This window comes from Egretta garzetta, unplaced genomic scaffold (genome assembly GCF_000687185.1).
Source record: "Egretta garzetta isolate BGI_Z169 unplaced genomic scaffold, ASM68718v1 scaffold148, whole genome shotgun sequence".
In the NCBI taxonomy this organism is placed as follows: Eukaryota; Metazoa; Chordata; class Aves; order Pelecaniformes; family Ardeidae; genus Egretta; species Egretta garzetta.
In genome coordinates, this window is record NW_009260669.1 from 3,285,804 (window position 1) to 3,303,530 (window position 17,727).

Here is a 17,727-nt window from a genome sequence, read left to right on the forward strand (position 1 = left end):
TCTGGGGGGAGATGGAGAAAAGCAGCAAACCATACGTGCAGTTCTTAGCTACACTGCTTAACGTGATAAGGGAATGCAATCAGACACTAAATGGAGCAGAGATTTTATTAAAACAAAGGGTTTTGAACATACCTTTACCTACAGAAGTAGTTGTTGGTTAATTACTGGACAAAAGGGCTTTTTTTTTCAGTACTTTGATTTTTTACCACTATTTAAAGCCTAATTTATCTTTTCTTCTTTTTTTTTTTTTTTTAATAGAATGAACATGTAAGTCAAAACAAATATCTAAATCTGCTTAGGACACAGTGCAAATGGCTTCTCTCTTCCCCATGCATGCCCCAAATGGTGATACCAGAATGCTATGTGATACCTAAGGTAAGGCAAGGGAAAGTAAAACATCGACTAATCCCAATAACTCCTGCCTTTCAGTGCTCAGCTGAATTCTCTACAGAGGAAACTTGCCTTGATGACTATAACTTACCTCTTCTCGATGTTCTTCTCCAGAGCGCTGAATATACCACCTAATAGAGGCTTGCTGGGACTTAGGAATACATTCCAGAAAAGTTGAATTAAATTCAATGCCAAAAATCACCTTTTCATCAGCAGTTTCATGACTAATGCCTGGAAAGCAAACATGGTACAGGAGATTAACCCTGACCTGGTTTTTAAAGCACTGGGAAAATAGCCTGATTCAGAACAGATGCTATAAGAGCGAGTGAATTATAAAAAAGCAAAAGAAAACTTAACTTTTAGCTTAAACTATAACTATGAGGATTTAGAGGTGGCTGCTAACCTTCCATCAGTGCAACTGTTTTTTAAGGAGGTCAATAAAATGTATATCACGAACTTGCTCCATTTTAAAGTTGAGGCTTTCACCTTTGAGGAATTTTAAATCTGAGCTGTATTTTTCCTTTAAGCATCACAACTACTAAACCTGAGCTAAAGCTCCTAAAGGTGGATTGTATGGTCTGCTTTGATCATCCCAAATGCTTTAAAGGAGTCACGGGGCTAAAGTATGCTGAAGTTTACCTTCCTTCAGTATAATTTGAAATGTTCTGTAGTACGTTTCAGACCAAACACTGAAGGAGCGATGAGCAGATCTGGGCTCCTTTCTTGGCCTTCTGTAAACCTGAGCAAATAATTTCTAATCTCTGCATCTCCATTTCCCTTTCCAGTCTGTCTTATCTGTGTTTTATCTGCCTTACCATCGGACTAAAGCTGTTTCTTATGCCCTGCCAATAATGGAAAGGAAGGTGAAAGCAGTGGTGTCTCCTAAATCCAAAGTTAGCTCAAAAACAAAATGGATTTTGGATTGTTTTTTCAATATAATAAGTACCTATATGAGATCTATAGAAATTCAAGCTCTTTGCACTAAATGCTTTTCTTTTATTTCACTGTGCCACTGAGATTTCAGTAGAGCCAAACAACTTCATGCAGGCAATGAAGTCTCTGGGAGGGAATTTCACACAGTGGAGTACTGAAATTAAAGAAGTTTGGGGGCCATAATGTTATTAACTATTGCAAATGGCATAAATAAGCCAAAAGCCTGGAGTGGCACAAGTCAGCTTCACGGGTTTATGGCACACAGGGGTCATCCCCAGCTGGATAACATTTCTATTGGTGGCGCTAAATCAGGGCAAAGGATTAATACCAATTTCTGTGCTAAGTCGTTTTACATTTGTCTGGTAAAGCCAACTCTTCCAGTATCTCTTTATCCTTCCAAGAAAATGTGACATTGTCAGCCTTTCTGCTAGGGTTTCTATAACCTTGAGCTTTGCACAGTCTCAGATACCACTATTTGGAGAGCCATGGTAAGCAGCAAGCAGGGAAATTCTGGCCCTTAGGAATGAACAAGAGTTTTGTTGTTGACTTTAATGGAAATGAGAATTTACCCTGACTTTTTAACTATGTCTGCAAGCACACATGTACGGTCAGAGTCCTCTATACTGTGCAACAGACTTAAGTCTTTGATCTTGTGGCAAGCAGCTCTGATTTCTGCAGTGACTCACGCCGTGATCTGCGGCAGGCATCCAGCACCACAGCAGCACGAAAATAACCAGAGATCAATGGAAAGTGGTGGCTCTTCCTGAATCAAACATTCAGCGCAGTGATACAATCAATACTGTTTTGACTGGGTTTTTCACTTTAATAAGCAGCTAGAAGGGGCCCAGACAAACCCAAGCTTGGCTTTGAATGCTTTTCATTTATTTTACGCTGCCGCAGAGATTGCCACGCAACCGCAGGATTTCATACTGACAGTGCTTGCTGTAAGAGAAGTGCTGCAGTTGCCAAAAGAGCAAGCCAGACCCTTTGGCATCTGAAAAGAGGGTGTGGGAAAGGGAGGGGGGAGACGACGGGGAGAGGGGGGATAGGCTCTTGTTAATAACAGGAATATTTAAGTAGCTGCAGGGAGGAGAAGGGGATGGTTTGGCACATGGAGCTGGGCTTTGGGACTTGTGTCAAGTGGCGGCGGAAGGGGAGAAGATGACGTGTTCCCCATTCACCCCTACATGTTTCCCCATGGTATTATCTCCTCTGTTTCTGGATGATCAGAGGTCCTGGTAGCTACTTGTAGGGATGAGTGTGATGTTTTTGCATCATGGGTACATCTTCCTCCCTGGGGTGATTGCTGGCGAGGGTTGTTTGTAAGGGATGCAAGGGTACTGTCCCATGCTGGCTGTTCGTTATCAGCCCTGCATCCCCAAATTTAACTGCAGGAGGGGTAATGTATATGAAGCTTGCGAAAGGCAACTACTGTTACAGTGCTATTCTGTCAGGCACAACAGGTTTTCACAGACAGATGGAGGCCCTTAAAGCAAACTCTGTTGTCAAAGTTACTAAAGAGCAAGAAAGGCGCAAAATACTCACTGTCTTCCACATCCCAGCATTGTGCGACAGGGTCTCCATATTTGACATCTTGCCTTCTGGCTCGCCTATGGGAAAAGCATGCAAACTTGTAACACTTCAGGCATAATTGCTGGAATTCAAGAACAAAATACAGAGGAGCTCGGCAGATGTGGACTCGCATTGCTCCCACCCTACTGCTGACAATTACGGTCTTAACTAAAACCAGCCTCACCCTCAAAGCAGCATGTGGCCTAGAGAGATTTGTACAACTGACATCAAGAGAAGGGCCTGTGATTTGGGAAAACCACTGTGAGGGGAAAGAGAAAAAAGGAGAGAAAAAAATCTGCCTAGAATAAAGAGCGTGCAATGTAGTGACAGAAAGAGCATCTAAATCTGCTTTAGGAGCACGGGGCACAGGCCTCCTGGTGGGGTGGGCTGTCTTGAAAGCACCTAAAAACATCCTTAATGTTGTATGTTATGGCAAAGATCTGAGATTCAACAGATGATATTCAAAACTGAGCTCAGGATCCGCGCAAGGTAATACTGACTAGTAAGCCAACCTTTAAAATGAAGAGAGAAAAGTGTATGTTTTAATTTGGTAACAAACAATTGACAAATCTGATTATCTTTCATCTTTACATATAGCAAAAGACCTTGAAGTCTGCTCCCTTCCACAAATAATTTGCCTGCTAATCTCTGGGTGTGTTGCTTAAACTCACTGTAATTTAGTGTCATTTCAGTGTAATATCATTTGAAAAAAAAGGAAAAAAAGCAAACTCTTCCTCTGTGGATCTGTGGATGATTGCATTTATCTCCCAAGCACTACAAACAAAAGTTCATATTTAAATTTTTTAGTAAAGAATTGGAGACCCAGGGAAGAACTTGTTCCTCTCTCACAGCCACACCGCAGATAACAGGAGTGGGACCTCCTGTGCGCAGAGCAATGCCTCGGCAGGACAGCGGGTTCCCGAGACAGAGCTGTCCACTGTGGCAAGCTCTAGACATGCTGGAAGCACAGGATGCTAAAGAAAAATGTTCAAGTAACTGATCTAGTGGAGGATTCCCAAAGCCAGTCACCCATCCCTTGTTTTGGAGCCACAAACTATTGGCCTTCCCACCAAACTGCACATCTGTTAAAAAGCATGGACCATCAATCTCCGTGTCCCAGCCCACCTCAGGCTTCAGCAAGGTTCATGTGTCACTAACTTTTCAGTGAGCCTGAACACTTGCTTTTCTCCTTTCATTTATGCTTCTCTGAATTTAGTTTGCTTTGGCTTTGAGGGAAAACACATAAAGTTCCTTGACACCATGACACGATAACCTATGAGTCATTAACTTCAATGGTTTGTCTAATTGCTCAGGTCCCAGCCCCGAAGCCCCTAATGTAGAAAGTCTCATTCCAGAGCCTGAGCTCAGACTGCAACCTCCGACCCTCACTGCAAGAATTACAGCCAGGAAGGTTTTGTCCGAAGGGGAATAAAGAGGGTCTGAAGGACTCTGGCTCAACAAGCGAGCTGAGAGTTCTGCCTAAATCAGCCAAAAACTCAGAGACACACATCCAGCAACTTTGGTACTGCACTGCTAAAGCCTGCAGTGTGCTCTCCCTCCATGCAGATTCATGCTGCTGTCATAGCTGGTGGGTACAGAAAGTTCAGATGAAGCTTCTTTCACTGTGGAAAAACTGCTTCTGATGTGGTCAAAGCACAGTACTTAAATCTCTGTCTCCCTCTCATGGCTAGACCACAAATACAATCGATGAGAGTGACACTCTTTGAGCCAAGTTACCTGGACTAGTTAAATTAGACAGGAGAAGTTTGTTCATTTAGGCCAGGGAATTAAAGGTATTTTATTACTCTGGGATACTCTGTTAAACCCTGCTTTATAACTACGGTGGTGCCCTATGGAAAAGGCAGAAGCTTAAGAGAGGCTCTTGCATGTCTGGCAGAGTCAGCCACAACCTGGACCTCCATCTGAGCATCTCATGCCTCAAAGCATTTGGCATAAAAAGGGAAGGTGATGGATTTATGATGTGAGCTGCAGTAGCGGAGTTACTGTCATACGCACTTAAACAAAGCTATGTTGTCTTCACAGCTCTTTGAGTAGAAATGTGAAACGTGGCCAGAGTATGATAAAATTTTAAGGCAAATGACATGCTAAGTAAAAAGGCAACACATTCTGATTGGGAAACTCTAAAATTCTGGCAAGCAGCAAGATCTTTTACAGCACGTTGTTTTGGAGTTTTTTTTTCCTTACCTTTTAGAAGTGGGGGCGTATCTGGAACACGAGTTTCCGTCCCAGGCGCAGTATGGGTCTCTGGCAAGGCAGCAGTCTGCACAAGCCTTCCCATACGTGTGACATCTGTGCAGAGAGAGCTGAACCAATCCATCCCTGGAACCAATGTACAATTGTTGCTGCAAATCAGGCAAAGCGAATGAATTAGGAGCGTTCTCCAAGTAGCCCATTTAAAAAGTTCCGTTCTTCAGTGCTACACTTGCAGACTTTCAACCTTGTCCCACATTTTACAAAATGAGGGAGAATTCCTCCTCTACCATAAAAGGTTTCTCGGGGCTCAGTGTGAACTGGCCAGTCCCCATCAATCCCTGACAACACGGCAGAGAGGAAAGGGGACTGCAGTCCTGGAAAGACACCAGCACTCAACACCCTTACACCTGTAGATTTGTGCTGTAATAAAAAATCAGAAGCAAACCATGGAAAGAATGGTTTAATAACACATTTTAAAACAAGTGGATGGATAGCCGTGACGTTAAGAATCTGGGAACTAGGGATGACCTTGTGTGAATAAAACTTCATCTTCTGCTTCTGATCCTTAGGTAGGATGGGGATAATATTACTGCCCTCTCCCTAACGTGTGAGTAGATTGCCTGTTGAGACAAGGGTGGTCCAAGTGCTTGCTGTTGAGCTGGAGCTGGCTCATGCAATACTTCCAGCTGGCCTGCCACCTTTTTTCAGGGGAGATGGGACCCAGCTGTGCTGTGCGTGCCTGAACGGCAAAATACCTCCTCCCGTGCAAGGGAGGCGTGTGGTGCCAGAGCTGCTCTGGCCACTTCTGTGGGGCAGGGAGGGATGGCTCTGGTGTCATGCTGCCACCCGAATGTGCACGTATCCATCATAGAGCTCGGAGCTGCCATAAAACTGTTTCCCATCGGGAGATTCGCAACTGGGACTGGCCTCTGTGACTGCCAGGATTGGACCACCCAGATTTATACTGCAATTGTAGAGGAGGGGGACTGGTTTTCAGTCTGTGTGCACACAGATTTCAGCACAATGAGGCCCTGATCTCTCTTGACTACTAATAAAAATAACAACAATAATAGTAATAATAATTTATTACTAGATTGTAAAGAGACAAGTACTTCTAGTATCCGGAAAATGAATGTGCATTGACTTTATTCACAAATCCCACTACCATATGACTAAAGATTTGTTTCCATGAATAATTACCAGCTTGGGTACACAAATTACTGTTTGTAAGCAAACGTGAATTAGGAAGGCAAACAAGTTCAAACATATCGACGTCTTTCCAGATACATTTTAAGAGTCATCCATGGAAAGCTTGGCCAGTAAGTAACAGGCATCACCTGAAAATAGCAAGCTACGTGTTCAGTGTACCATATATCCTGCAGTGATTAAATGAGCTTGTGATTACCTGCTTCTGAGAAATCTCCATGGTCGAGATAAACGAAGGGTGCTGAAAAAAGAATAGTAAGGTGCGTGAGTTTACACATCTGCGCTTCTTAATGAAAAAGAGCACAGAACTTAACATACAAAAAGTAAATAAAATTACAGATCCATTTGCTTGGTTTAAACAAATAATAAAATCAAAAAACCCCACCCAGAAATCACTAAATTCATGCTTCCAAAAATACATCCCATAAATTTTCCCTGCTGCTTATGAGGCAACTGACTTTAATTCTTAGAGTTTGCAATCTATCCCATCCTGGAGACAGGCAATGAGCCTTCACATCAACTTAAGTTCTTATGAAGCACTATTTGAAAGGCTTAGATGGAATTTAAGGGATACATAGGCAGATCCTCTGCACCAGGATGTATTTTGCTGCTATGAGAGACAGTGAAATTTTTGCCAGTGACGGATGTAAGAACAGGACAAAGCTCAGAGTATTATCTATCGCCTAATAGAAGGTGATTAATCTAAGCCTATTGTTTAATGTTAATGCAGTTCGAGGAAATAAGGGATGTTTTTTCAGCCCCTCACCCCTTTCATTTTTCTGGATTCAAAAACATAGAAGTAACAGTTATAAATGTTACCAATAAAAACGTGAAGGAATGTCTGCTGAGCAGGACAAAACCCCCCTTCTTTTCTTGTTTTAAATATGATATGGTACATTTGCCCTTGACGTTATGTTTTAAGAATGCAGCAAATTGGTGCACATACTGAAACTACTGATTACTTGGCAGGTCACTGAGTAATCTTGAAATTTTCAAAGTGATATTTATAATTTGTGTCCCAGACAGTGGGAAGAAGACATGGAGATCCTTTAAATCAAATTTTCATCATACATATGACATATCAAAAGACATATGGAGAAATATAGTCTTTGAAATAATTATTAGGGATCCTGTCCTTACACTTGGAAAACACTGTCTCTAAGTTCCAAATGCATTTATTTAGTATGGACAGAAATTCTGGCTAAGACCTTGTACAGCACATAGGAGAGACAATGTGTGAGAAAGTAATCAAAATGCCACAGATGAAGATAACATTTGATGAAAAAGCAAGGTGAAAACTGAAGAGCTATACAGAGTGAGAACAAAGCAAAATGAGAATGCAAAGAATGAAGAAGGAACTACTAAATGGAAAAGAAAATCCGTAGGGAAGACACAGGTCTCCATTTTCCTACTATAATGGTATGTCGACGTCAGCTCCCTCACCAGCAATGAGGTTAATCAGAAATTGTGCCTGTGCAACAGAAAGGAGGTTTGGGCTTTTTACAAGCTCTTTATGGAGAAGTCATTGGTGTTAGCAGGGCTCCAGTTACTTTTCTTCTTTAACACCCAGCCAGAATAACCAATTCAAAATGGTCAAAACCGTTGAGTCAGCCTTCACCAATAAATCAAAACACATTGATAATCAAAACTAACTTTATTTACTTATGTTTTCAATTCCTGAAGTTGTTATTTTAAAGAATCAATTTGCATCTGTGGAATTTTGCTTGGTTTTTTTGATGGGTCGGATAAAAACAATTGTAATTGTACTAAGAAGAGTCCCAAAGTTGAGACAAAATAAAAATTGGCATTAAAAATAAAATACTACTAATAAAAAATTTGGGCTCATTCTAAGATTTAAAACTATAACAAGGCAGGATAAATGAGACTTTCTATGAGTTTGAAAAATCATGGTCTGTTTGGTTCTGGACTTTTTTCAATTGACTTACCCAAAGAATACCAAGGCTTTTAAAAATTTACATAGTGTCCCTCTGGAAACTTGAACTAATTCCAGTAAACAAACACCCAGACAAAGGCAGTTTGGGCCTTAAAGTCCACTGAATAATATTTAATTGACGTTGTGGCTGTTAATGCTTACCTTGAATATCTGCAACTCTTCCAAGACCACCTCCTCCTTAGTCCACTTCTCCTTTGTGATACTGACAACTTTCAGGACTGTGCCTATGTCTGAAACAAATGTTCATCATGTAAACCCCACAGTTATGTTTCAGTACACATGTGCCACTCCATTTCATACCCTGAAGATAAAGCTTATGTATCAAGGACGTAGCCTTCAAACAACATCTATCCCTATCTGCATCTATTGCTGTACATAGCTCTATACATACCTTTATGGTTTTACTGTATGGCTGAGCCAACACAATTGTAGGCTGCTTCTGGCAGGAATGGTCCAATTCTCCTGTTAGACACACATACACACACATGCACACCCATACTGTCAGCTAGAAGTTTCTGCACATTTACTTGAGCCAGAATTGGGGCCCATCTCACCCCAAAGAGATCCAGCTTAGGGGACTAAACTGGCAGAAAAGTATTTCCTCTTTTTTATAGAATTAATTTTCATCCAGTGTAGCACCTTAATCAGAAGTAGGTTTCATTTTAATATGGGGAGTTAAATAATGGCCTTTTTTTCGTTTATCTTTTCATTTTAGGGAGATTTTTGAGCAAAACCTCCATTCAACGTCAAAATCTTAATTTAATCATTACAGAAATTATTTCTTTTGAGTTATCTAAAGAATTTTTTTAAGTTAAATCTATTCATCAATTTTAACTGAATTCCTGCTTGGTGAAAAAAAACAGCCGCTCATTTCATCTCAGACCATTACACATTGCTGAATCTTGAATGGCCTTAAAAAAGAACCCTTAAAAACTGCTCAGGGGAAATGGGCTGGGTCCTGCGGTGTGCAGCATGGAAATGACACAGCACAGCTTAGTCCTAAGCACTATGTATAGAATTGAAATGATGAAAAATAATACACTGTAATGGAAAGAAAGAGATTTAGATTTTCATTATTGTTTCCCCAAACTACTGAAGATCATATTACCAATCAAAGCCCAAAGTATTTCAGTTTGCCTTATGTATTAGAGTTTTGTATTTGTTTATTTGTTTGACATAATTGCCAAAGCCTGCATATGTACAAGTTGGTTGCATACATTCAAACATATAACAAGGTTCTGATTTCCTGGGTTATTTGGTATATCTGTGTTCAGTCTCTCTCTATAATATTTGAAATTTTATCTTTGAGTTTATTTTTTTTCCATAGGAAAAGTTTAGAGGATAAAATAGAACAAAAACATGTGCTTCTGGAAAAAAAAAAAAAAACAACTCACTTTTAAGGAAGGCACTGCAGATAAATATCTACATATTATGGAGTGCCACCTAGTGTCTGGATGGTATATGCTGGCTGGACGATTTACTCTGACAGTGTTAGCATTAGAGCTGGGTAGTAACAGTTAACCTGGGAGTATTCAAGTTCAAGTGTTCCAGAATATTTTGTACTTTTTAACTAGTGAACTCATTTTTTCAGACACCAAAGTTTTAAATTACTTTCCTCACTACTATCAGAAGAAAAGTAAGTTTTAGTGAGTACTCCCAAATTCTAGGCATCTCACAGCTTGGGAATGTGTTCCCTTTCCTTCTTTGTTGACTATAGTAAAGATTGCGTTCAGAAAGCAACAAGGATTTTCTGTCATCGTGGCTAAAGCTTATTCCCAGCCTTCCCAGGCAGCAGGGGAGCAAACAGCACTTTAATGCTTTTTTTTTTTTTTTTTTTTATGAAACTGTGCTTTTCTCTCTGACACTGTTGTACTTGACTTGTGGGGTTCATAGAGGGACTCTCACACCATCTTTTTTTGGAAGACAAGAGTTGTGAGAGGGATTGAGTTGAAAGATGTAAATGGTGCAAGAGAGAGGCTATCTCTGGACTTGCATGTGTGATAACACAGCTGGGAAGCTCTTGAAGGCTGAGACAACCCACACTTTGTAAGAGGCAATGCTCTGTGACAAGTCACTCCTTTCCCCAAATCACTTCAGAATATCCATACCTATCAAACTACACTATATGACACCAAATTCACTTATAGGCCAGCCAGATAAAATGTTGTGCAACCCAACAACTCTGGGGTAGGATTCAAACAGAAACCTTAATTTCCATGCAGCTCATGGCAGTAGCTTAACCACTGCCTTTGGATAAACCTTTTCACCTTCATGTACCTTATTTTCACCTGCTGTGAAATGGGGATAATGGCAACGACCTCCTTATTAAAGCATTGAGATCTACCAGTGAGAAATACTTTGTAAGACCTATTACTAGTGAGAGAATGTCAAATTGTGGATTAAAACCAAGAAATTCCAGTGGAGTAAGGTGGTAGCTTATTACTTCAGAAATGTTATGAATAGGCATGTTAATATTTCTTAGCATATCATGCTGTTGGGTGATTCACCCCATGATTCTGAATTTAATGACTATAGTAAAATTAGACTTTTTCCTTAAGGCATATAACTATCATAAAAAATGTAAATAGATACACAATTATCCATAGAAAAACTGCAAAGCAGGTTTCTTCCCTGGCAGAGTAGTTTAACCTCTCTGTTTAATCCTGGTCCTCTTGTTTAGAGCTATTCATGTTGCTAAGTTAGATCTTTAAAGTATTTAAGTGGAATTACTGCCTTAGGCTCAATTTTAAATCTTTCTTAGCTGTTCAATGTCACATGAGATTTAATGCTGAAGCACCATGTCACAACTAATAACAGGAAATACTCCTTGAATTTATTGAGGTTAATTTTTTTTTCTTTTAATTGGTTATTTAATGGTACTTGGAGGGTAAGAAAGTCCAGGTACCCTGACCCTTAACTGGTTTACCATGTAGGGACCAGAATGCATTAAAATCTTAATAGTAGCAATCTCTTGAGCCGATAAATTAATCTAATCTTAATATTTCATGAAGACATGGTACAGAATCAGGAACATCTAAATGCTTCCCAAAGCTGCATGTGGAGGAAAAAGATGTTGATCAACAGGTTTATGCAGGACCTGTTCAAGTAAAAGTGTTCTTAAAGGATGTGGTTTGTGCAGAATGATAGTGGAAGTCCTCTCTCATACCTGTTCCTAGGAAAATAACATCATATTGCCCATCCTCTGCCATGACGTGATCTACCACAATCTGAGTCAGACGATAGTCCACGTTGATTCGAGTAAACACCGGTCCTCCCGTCACTGGGTAAACGGATTTGTACATCAGTGGATGGCGTTTAATAAAGCTAATGACTTCATCGGGAAAGTCTCTGGTAGACTTTATGAGCGGATCATAGGTTTTGCTTGGACACTGAACAAAAGAGACAGAACAAGAAGATGAGAGGAATATTAGGAAAGAAATACAAGTAATCTGCAGGTTTCTTTGTGTGGTAGGAAAGCTGGCTGGCCCAGATCAACTATATCGGCTTGCAAAACACATTTGCCAGTGGCTGGTTATTTTATTTACAATTTAAAAAATTCAGTCTTGATCTGAAAGCATGGGAGCACACTGGCGGTGTATGCTCCTCTGGTTCTTCAAAGGGTCATTTTCTCCCTCATTTCTCCACTCTCTCCTCTTCTCTTTTCATTTTTACCTCTCTTCAAAAGCTTTCCCCCTTCATTTTCCTTTATCCTGCTCCCACCTATTCTCCTTTACCTTTTAAAACCACCCAAAACTTGTTAATTTGTTTCATCTCACTACTGAGATGTACTGCTACTCAGAATTATAAATCTCCCATTCCTATTAGTTGTATGCTCACACCTGCAACTACCTATAGATACATGCAAGCTTTGAAGAAAAATTCTTATGGACTTTTCTTTTTTCACAGTCAGAGATTTTGATAACCTAACTTAAAACTTGGAGAGGAGATGAACTTCCTTAGCTTCTCTAAGACACTCAGGAAAAGAAGACAGCATTAGAAAAGAGAAGTTGTCTGCTTGATGTTAGATAAAACATGAGCTAATTCATATTTATTGCATTAATATGACTGCAAACACAAACTACTAAAAGCTACATAAATTTTTTAAGTCTTATCACCAAATGGTCTTGAAGACTGTAACCAAGACCCTTTATGTTTCTTCATCTAGCAGTGTTCCTGAAGAGCATGGGACATGCCTTAATATTCATACCACTATCACCAGTAATGAAAATATTTTATCATTATTATTAACATTCAAGCAGTACATTCAGTACTGTGATGCACTTTGAAAGTTTTTTTATCATATATTGATGCCAACAAAATTTAGCCATAAAAAATCTAATAATATAGGAAAGTACCATTTTTTTTTCTTGAAATCTTTAGAAACTACTTGTTTATAATACTGTAATAGATGTCATCAGTGTAGGCCACTTTGGAAACTGGTCTTTTTGAGTAAGTCACAAATTCAATTCATACTCAAGTAGAAATCAAATTTTCTGTGAGAACACTTGTGAAATCAGTAAGAAATCTGTTTGCTCAGTGATTTTTCTCATCCCAAAGCAGCACTTGGTCACCATTACTTCATGTTTTGAAAGCATCACTTTAAAAACAGAGACATTTTCATGACACGCTCAGTGCATCTGCAGCGAACTTCACACCCTCATTCCCTGCCCCACTCGTGGGTGCCTTATCACGTTGGTATTTTAAAAAGACAAGGAAATCAAGTTTAGGGTGAAGGAGACCTGTCACGCTCTCTAGCTCTCATTTCAAGGCAGAGGTACCAACATGCAGTTGAATGTGTTGCACGCTGAACAAAGTAGTACGGCATCGGTGCAACGGACTTTCAACAGCAAGTCTGGAGTGCCCTCCGGTGGCTACCATGGGATAATCTCAAGTATTTAAAGTGCAGGATCTCACAAAGTTTTTACGCTTTTTGTATTTCTGCTCCTCTTATCGAGGTTGAGATTCTGCCCTCTTGATGCAGTGAACCAGAATTGGGCAAGATCCTTACCAGTATTCCCTGAAGTCAGAGTAACAGCTTGATTTCTCTTGGGAGATACGCTCAGAGTTACTGTGGCAGAAGGCCCCTAGTAAATGTTTTAACCATGTTCAGTTTTCCAGGCTGAAATACCCACATCTATCTTTTCACTGTATATGGCCTGCAATCAGAGGCCATAACTTTTCAGTGAACTGCACCTCCTACGCCTACCATTTTATTTTTTTTTCTAAAACAGGCAGATTCTCCAGATGCCAGATGAACCCAGTAGCTCATTATTTCTCGGAAGTGACTTTCCTTATGCATCTACATAGCTGAAAGTCTTGACTGGGCCCATGGCTCGGCTGCTCGGCAGTCTTTTTCTCCTGCTTTGAACAGTACAGTCTCATTCACTTCTGGTCCAGACAACTGCTACAGCGATCACTCCCTCAGACACTTCCCCAGTGTCATTCATTTATTGCTAGGGTTGACTCCCACATCTATTAGACTCATACTGATGAACTAATACATTCAACTGTTTCTTTGGCTTACACAAAATAAGTTGGTTCTCGCACATCTTGCTTGAAGACCACCCACAAACCTTCAACCTCCTTCAAATTTTTCCCTTCTGTACCTTTCAGGGTGAGCCCGGGAACATATTTGCAAGATCAGTTGTGTTGGTGACCCATCACCTCTCATGCTCACCTATCTCTGCTTTCCTTCCCATGGCTGTTTGTATCTCTTTTCCATCCCTTGTTTTACACTTAGTCTCTAATGTGAGTCTGAGAAAGCTTCTCTGTTGAATCTGGAGGCATCTATATGTGTTAATGGGGCACCACAAATCCTGGATAACAATAAGATGAACTGGAAACACTATTCCAGTTGGTGACACCCTTTTACATACAAACTATTTTTTAACTAAGCAATCCCTGTGTTTCCTGCCAGGTGGAGCCATAACACGGTCTGTGAAGAAAGAAATGTGATTAAATAATGCCTTTGTAGTCTGCCAGGAGAAAGTTAAGTTTTGCGGTGAAGTTGCTCTACAATCCTCCTTCACGGCTAATTTAAACGGAGACGACTTTAGTTCACATTCTCAAACCTCCAGTTTGACATGTGTTTAATCTACGGTGCCAGTTAAGGGCTTGTGGTTAGGATTTGTTCCACTATGTAAGGTTTGGCATTATCCAAAAAATTTGCATTAGGAACAACACACAGAGCTCCAAGGCCTGAGCATGTCCCTCCTCCTCCATTGCTCCCTTCTCACAGCTACACAACATCAGCCACTAGCAGAGAATCCATCCCTGCGGGCTCAGGACCTGCCTGGACCCTTTTGTCCCTTGGGTCCCACTGCCTGTTCTCTTCCTGGGCTGATGGATGCACACAGCACATCCTGTGGTAGTGTTTGCTAAAAAGGGAATGTGGCTTCTGCCAAAGGATGAATTCTTCATGCAATAAATACAGTTAATACAATGCAGAATTATTCTCATCATATACGGTTCTACGTGAACATGTACCCATTACATATATCCTAAATGCAAAGACAACAGCAACTAGTTAAAATTTCTGACTGAGTATAACTTTCTCAAAAGTATCAAAGACTAACTGTGTATTCAGAAACAAAACAGGCCAGCGAAGCACAGACCAGTTGACATTCTGCATCCACATCTATAGCCACATCTGAAATGCCTCTTGGTGGCAGTTCCTGGTCTACCTTAGACCCCAAATACTGCCACAGCACTGCCACAGGGAGGGTACCATTTGGGGCATGCCTAAGCTGTAGCAAAGCCCATCCTAGCATTAAACAGCACAGTGGCTACGGGTCTGCACTTGAACCTGACCTCTGGTTTATCTACAGAGCTGTAGCCTGAGTGATTTAAAAGTCTTCAATCTATTTCCATTCCTTGCTTGGACTGATTTTTATGGCTATCTGGAGACCTAACAGATTTTGTGCAAGTGTCCACTTGCTCAGCATTGTTTCAATCCATAAGAGTTAACCCTGTGCATATTCATCTTCAGAAAGGTTCTGAAATTGTTTGTTGAAAATAGGTCTTAGGCTCCTGAATCGCCTAGTAGATTTTGAAAATTTCTCTGTGGACAGTAAACCTGTGCCAATTGGAATTAAGATATATTCCATTGCATATTCAGTCACTTGGTTTCTCTATACAATTTAATGTATGCCTATGAAAGAACTGTCCAGAAAAAAAAGATGGGTTTGTATTGTTGTCCTGTGATAATGACTCAAAGGACATCCCTTTTAACACAAGTGAAAAAGAAGAGGAAAGTCCTGTTGAAAAAAATAGTTCAACTGGAAACACATATTGCAGTGAGTTATCCCTAGGGGTTTTATGCTAGCATTTCTGCAAGAACTTCACCCTCTGGCTTGCTGGGTATGATCTCCCCCATTCTGTTTTCTGCTGTGCTTTCACAAATTAAAGTCTTCGCAAGGTTACACCCTTGAGGTGGGCTGTAGTCAGCCTGGTTTTTGAAGATAACAATATCAGATAAATAATTTCATAAAGAAATACATGTTTTTGTATTATATAGCAAAAGAGACTACAGAAAGGCTGTGACAAAAAAAACCACAACAGTTTAGATTTTAGACTTTGAGGTAAAAAAAAGTGAACCATAATACAAGATAAATAATTGAGACAGCACAATAACTACCCAGAAACTAAATCATGTGCACACTTGGTATGTGGGCAGTACCTCAGGAATGAACATTTCTCCTTACCTTTAGAACAACCAAGGACTGATTCATTGCCACTTACACCAGAATCACACCTAAAAAACTCTACTGATTTCAAAAGCATGCATATCCTTGCATTGAACCAAGCTTTGCTGGAATTAATAGAAAGAAACACATGTGCTTTAACTGTCTTTGGATCAAAATTTTGCATTGTTTTATTCTATATATGATATGAAACAAATTCACTTCTATACTTCCCCAACCATGCAATAACTCTTTTCCCACTCACTGCATACTAGAGGTTGATTTTCCTTTACATGTGCATTTTCTGTGGTTCATGTTCTCACTTGCGACTTTGAGTTACGGTCTGCATCTTCTGGAAATTCACTGATTGCTCACCTATTCACAGCTCAATCCCAGAAGTCTATTTCTATGTGAAAAATGGGAGTATCCCCATGGGTCTTAAAGATGTCCTAGATTTTTGCCAAAAATGCATCAACAGAAGAAGATGAGAGCAATGACATCACTTACTAAAAACCACTAGGATAAAATATCTACCAATATGGAACTATAAAGTTGTTACAGTAATCCCAAAGGCCCAATCCTTACCATGTACGATATAGGGAAATCTTTGCCAGCTTATGCAGCTAATTTAGTAGAAACAAGGACTAAGAGTTTGATCCAAAGATCCGCTTGAGTCAACAGGGCCTTTTCCAATTATTTCAGTGGGCTTTGGATCCCATCCTAAGACAGCATGACCACCAAGAACAGCTGGGCAGGTGTGACCCTGTTATGCTTGGCCAAGGGAGCTATTTCCAGAGGCATCGCTCACTGTGGCATGATGGATGGAATAGGGGAATGAAAAATTCATTTTGGCCACCCTTTGGCAAAGTCCTCAGGCAGCTGTTTAAAGCTGTGTCCACCCATCGTTGCAGAACAATTCCTGTAGGCTCGTGCTTCCTTTCATAGCAATCAATAGGATGCATGATGGTAAAGGCTGCATGGCCAAGTGGGTGAGTAAAGCAGCCTTTCACCTCTGAAAATGTGAGTTCACATCCTGTTGCGTGTCTCGTGATAATGATATCGGTGTTCTCTGCCCAGTTCACAGAGGACATTTATTCACATCATAAGCACCAGATGCTGTCTCAGATATGTGACATCTTCCACTGGAGACAATTAAAGATTTGAATTTATATCAAATGTCACAGGAGTAGGTTGGCAGGGTTATATCACGTGGACTACAAGAGAATCTGGCTCCATAAAAGTTTTTTTAACACCATCACTCTGATCTCTCAGTATCTTCTGTTTTTGCAACAGGGTGGGATTCATCTTACCTGACCTAGATTTTTATCTAGGCCGTGTGTGAACTGCACAGAAGAGGTGCCTGTCTCTTTCTTTCTGTTAGAGAAATCTACACAACTAGTGCAGATTTGATAGCTGACATCAAGAAAATCACATTAAATTGGGAAAATTAGTACTGCTAGATAAGAATCCTGCAAGAAACTTATTCACCATGTAACTTATTCTTCTGAGGCTGCTGAGGTCTTCACTGCCATGAATAATAATTCCATACAAATATATATGTTAAGAAATGAAAAGTAAACAAAGCAAAAAAGAAAAAAGAAAGGAAAAAGAAAAAAACCAGCAGAAACAGAGTTGGAAGTGCTAAGGGCATCTCTATTTAACTGCTGTATAAACTCTGTGGCACAAAACTTAAAGAATCAATTCAATAGTTACATAAAGTTTTTCTCGTGCCTTCTGTGTGATCTCAATTTGACAATAATCACCCCGGACTAAGTC

General features: G+C 40.2%; 1 protein-coding gene across 6 annotated transcripts in view; it reads right to left on the reverse strand.

The window, feature by feature from the left end:
- The window catches only part of SEMA3D (semaphorin 3D), a 150,931-nt gene that overhangs the window by 15,442 nt on the left and 117,762 nt on the right, over positions 1-17,727 (reverse strand). For all 6 annotated transcript variants that reach the window (XM_035901097.1, XM_035901094.1, XM_035901095.1 and 3 more), the window contains 6 exons: positions 11,436-11,658; positions 8,411-8,499; positions 6,515-6,556; positions 5,101-5,258; positions 2,869-2,933; positions 482-621 (listed from right to left, as the gene is read on the reverse strand). In XM_035901097.1, the coding sequence (XP_035756990.1) occupies positions 482-621; positions 2,869-2,933; positions 5,101-5,258; positions 6,515-6,556; positions 8,411-8,499; positions 11,436-11,658 (717 nt within the window). The remainder of the gene's footprint in view (positions 1-481; positions 622-2,868; positions 2,934-5,100; positions 5,259-6,514; positions 6,557-8,410; positions 8,500-11,435; positions 11,659-17,727) is intronic.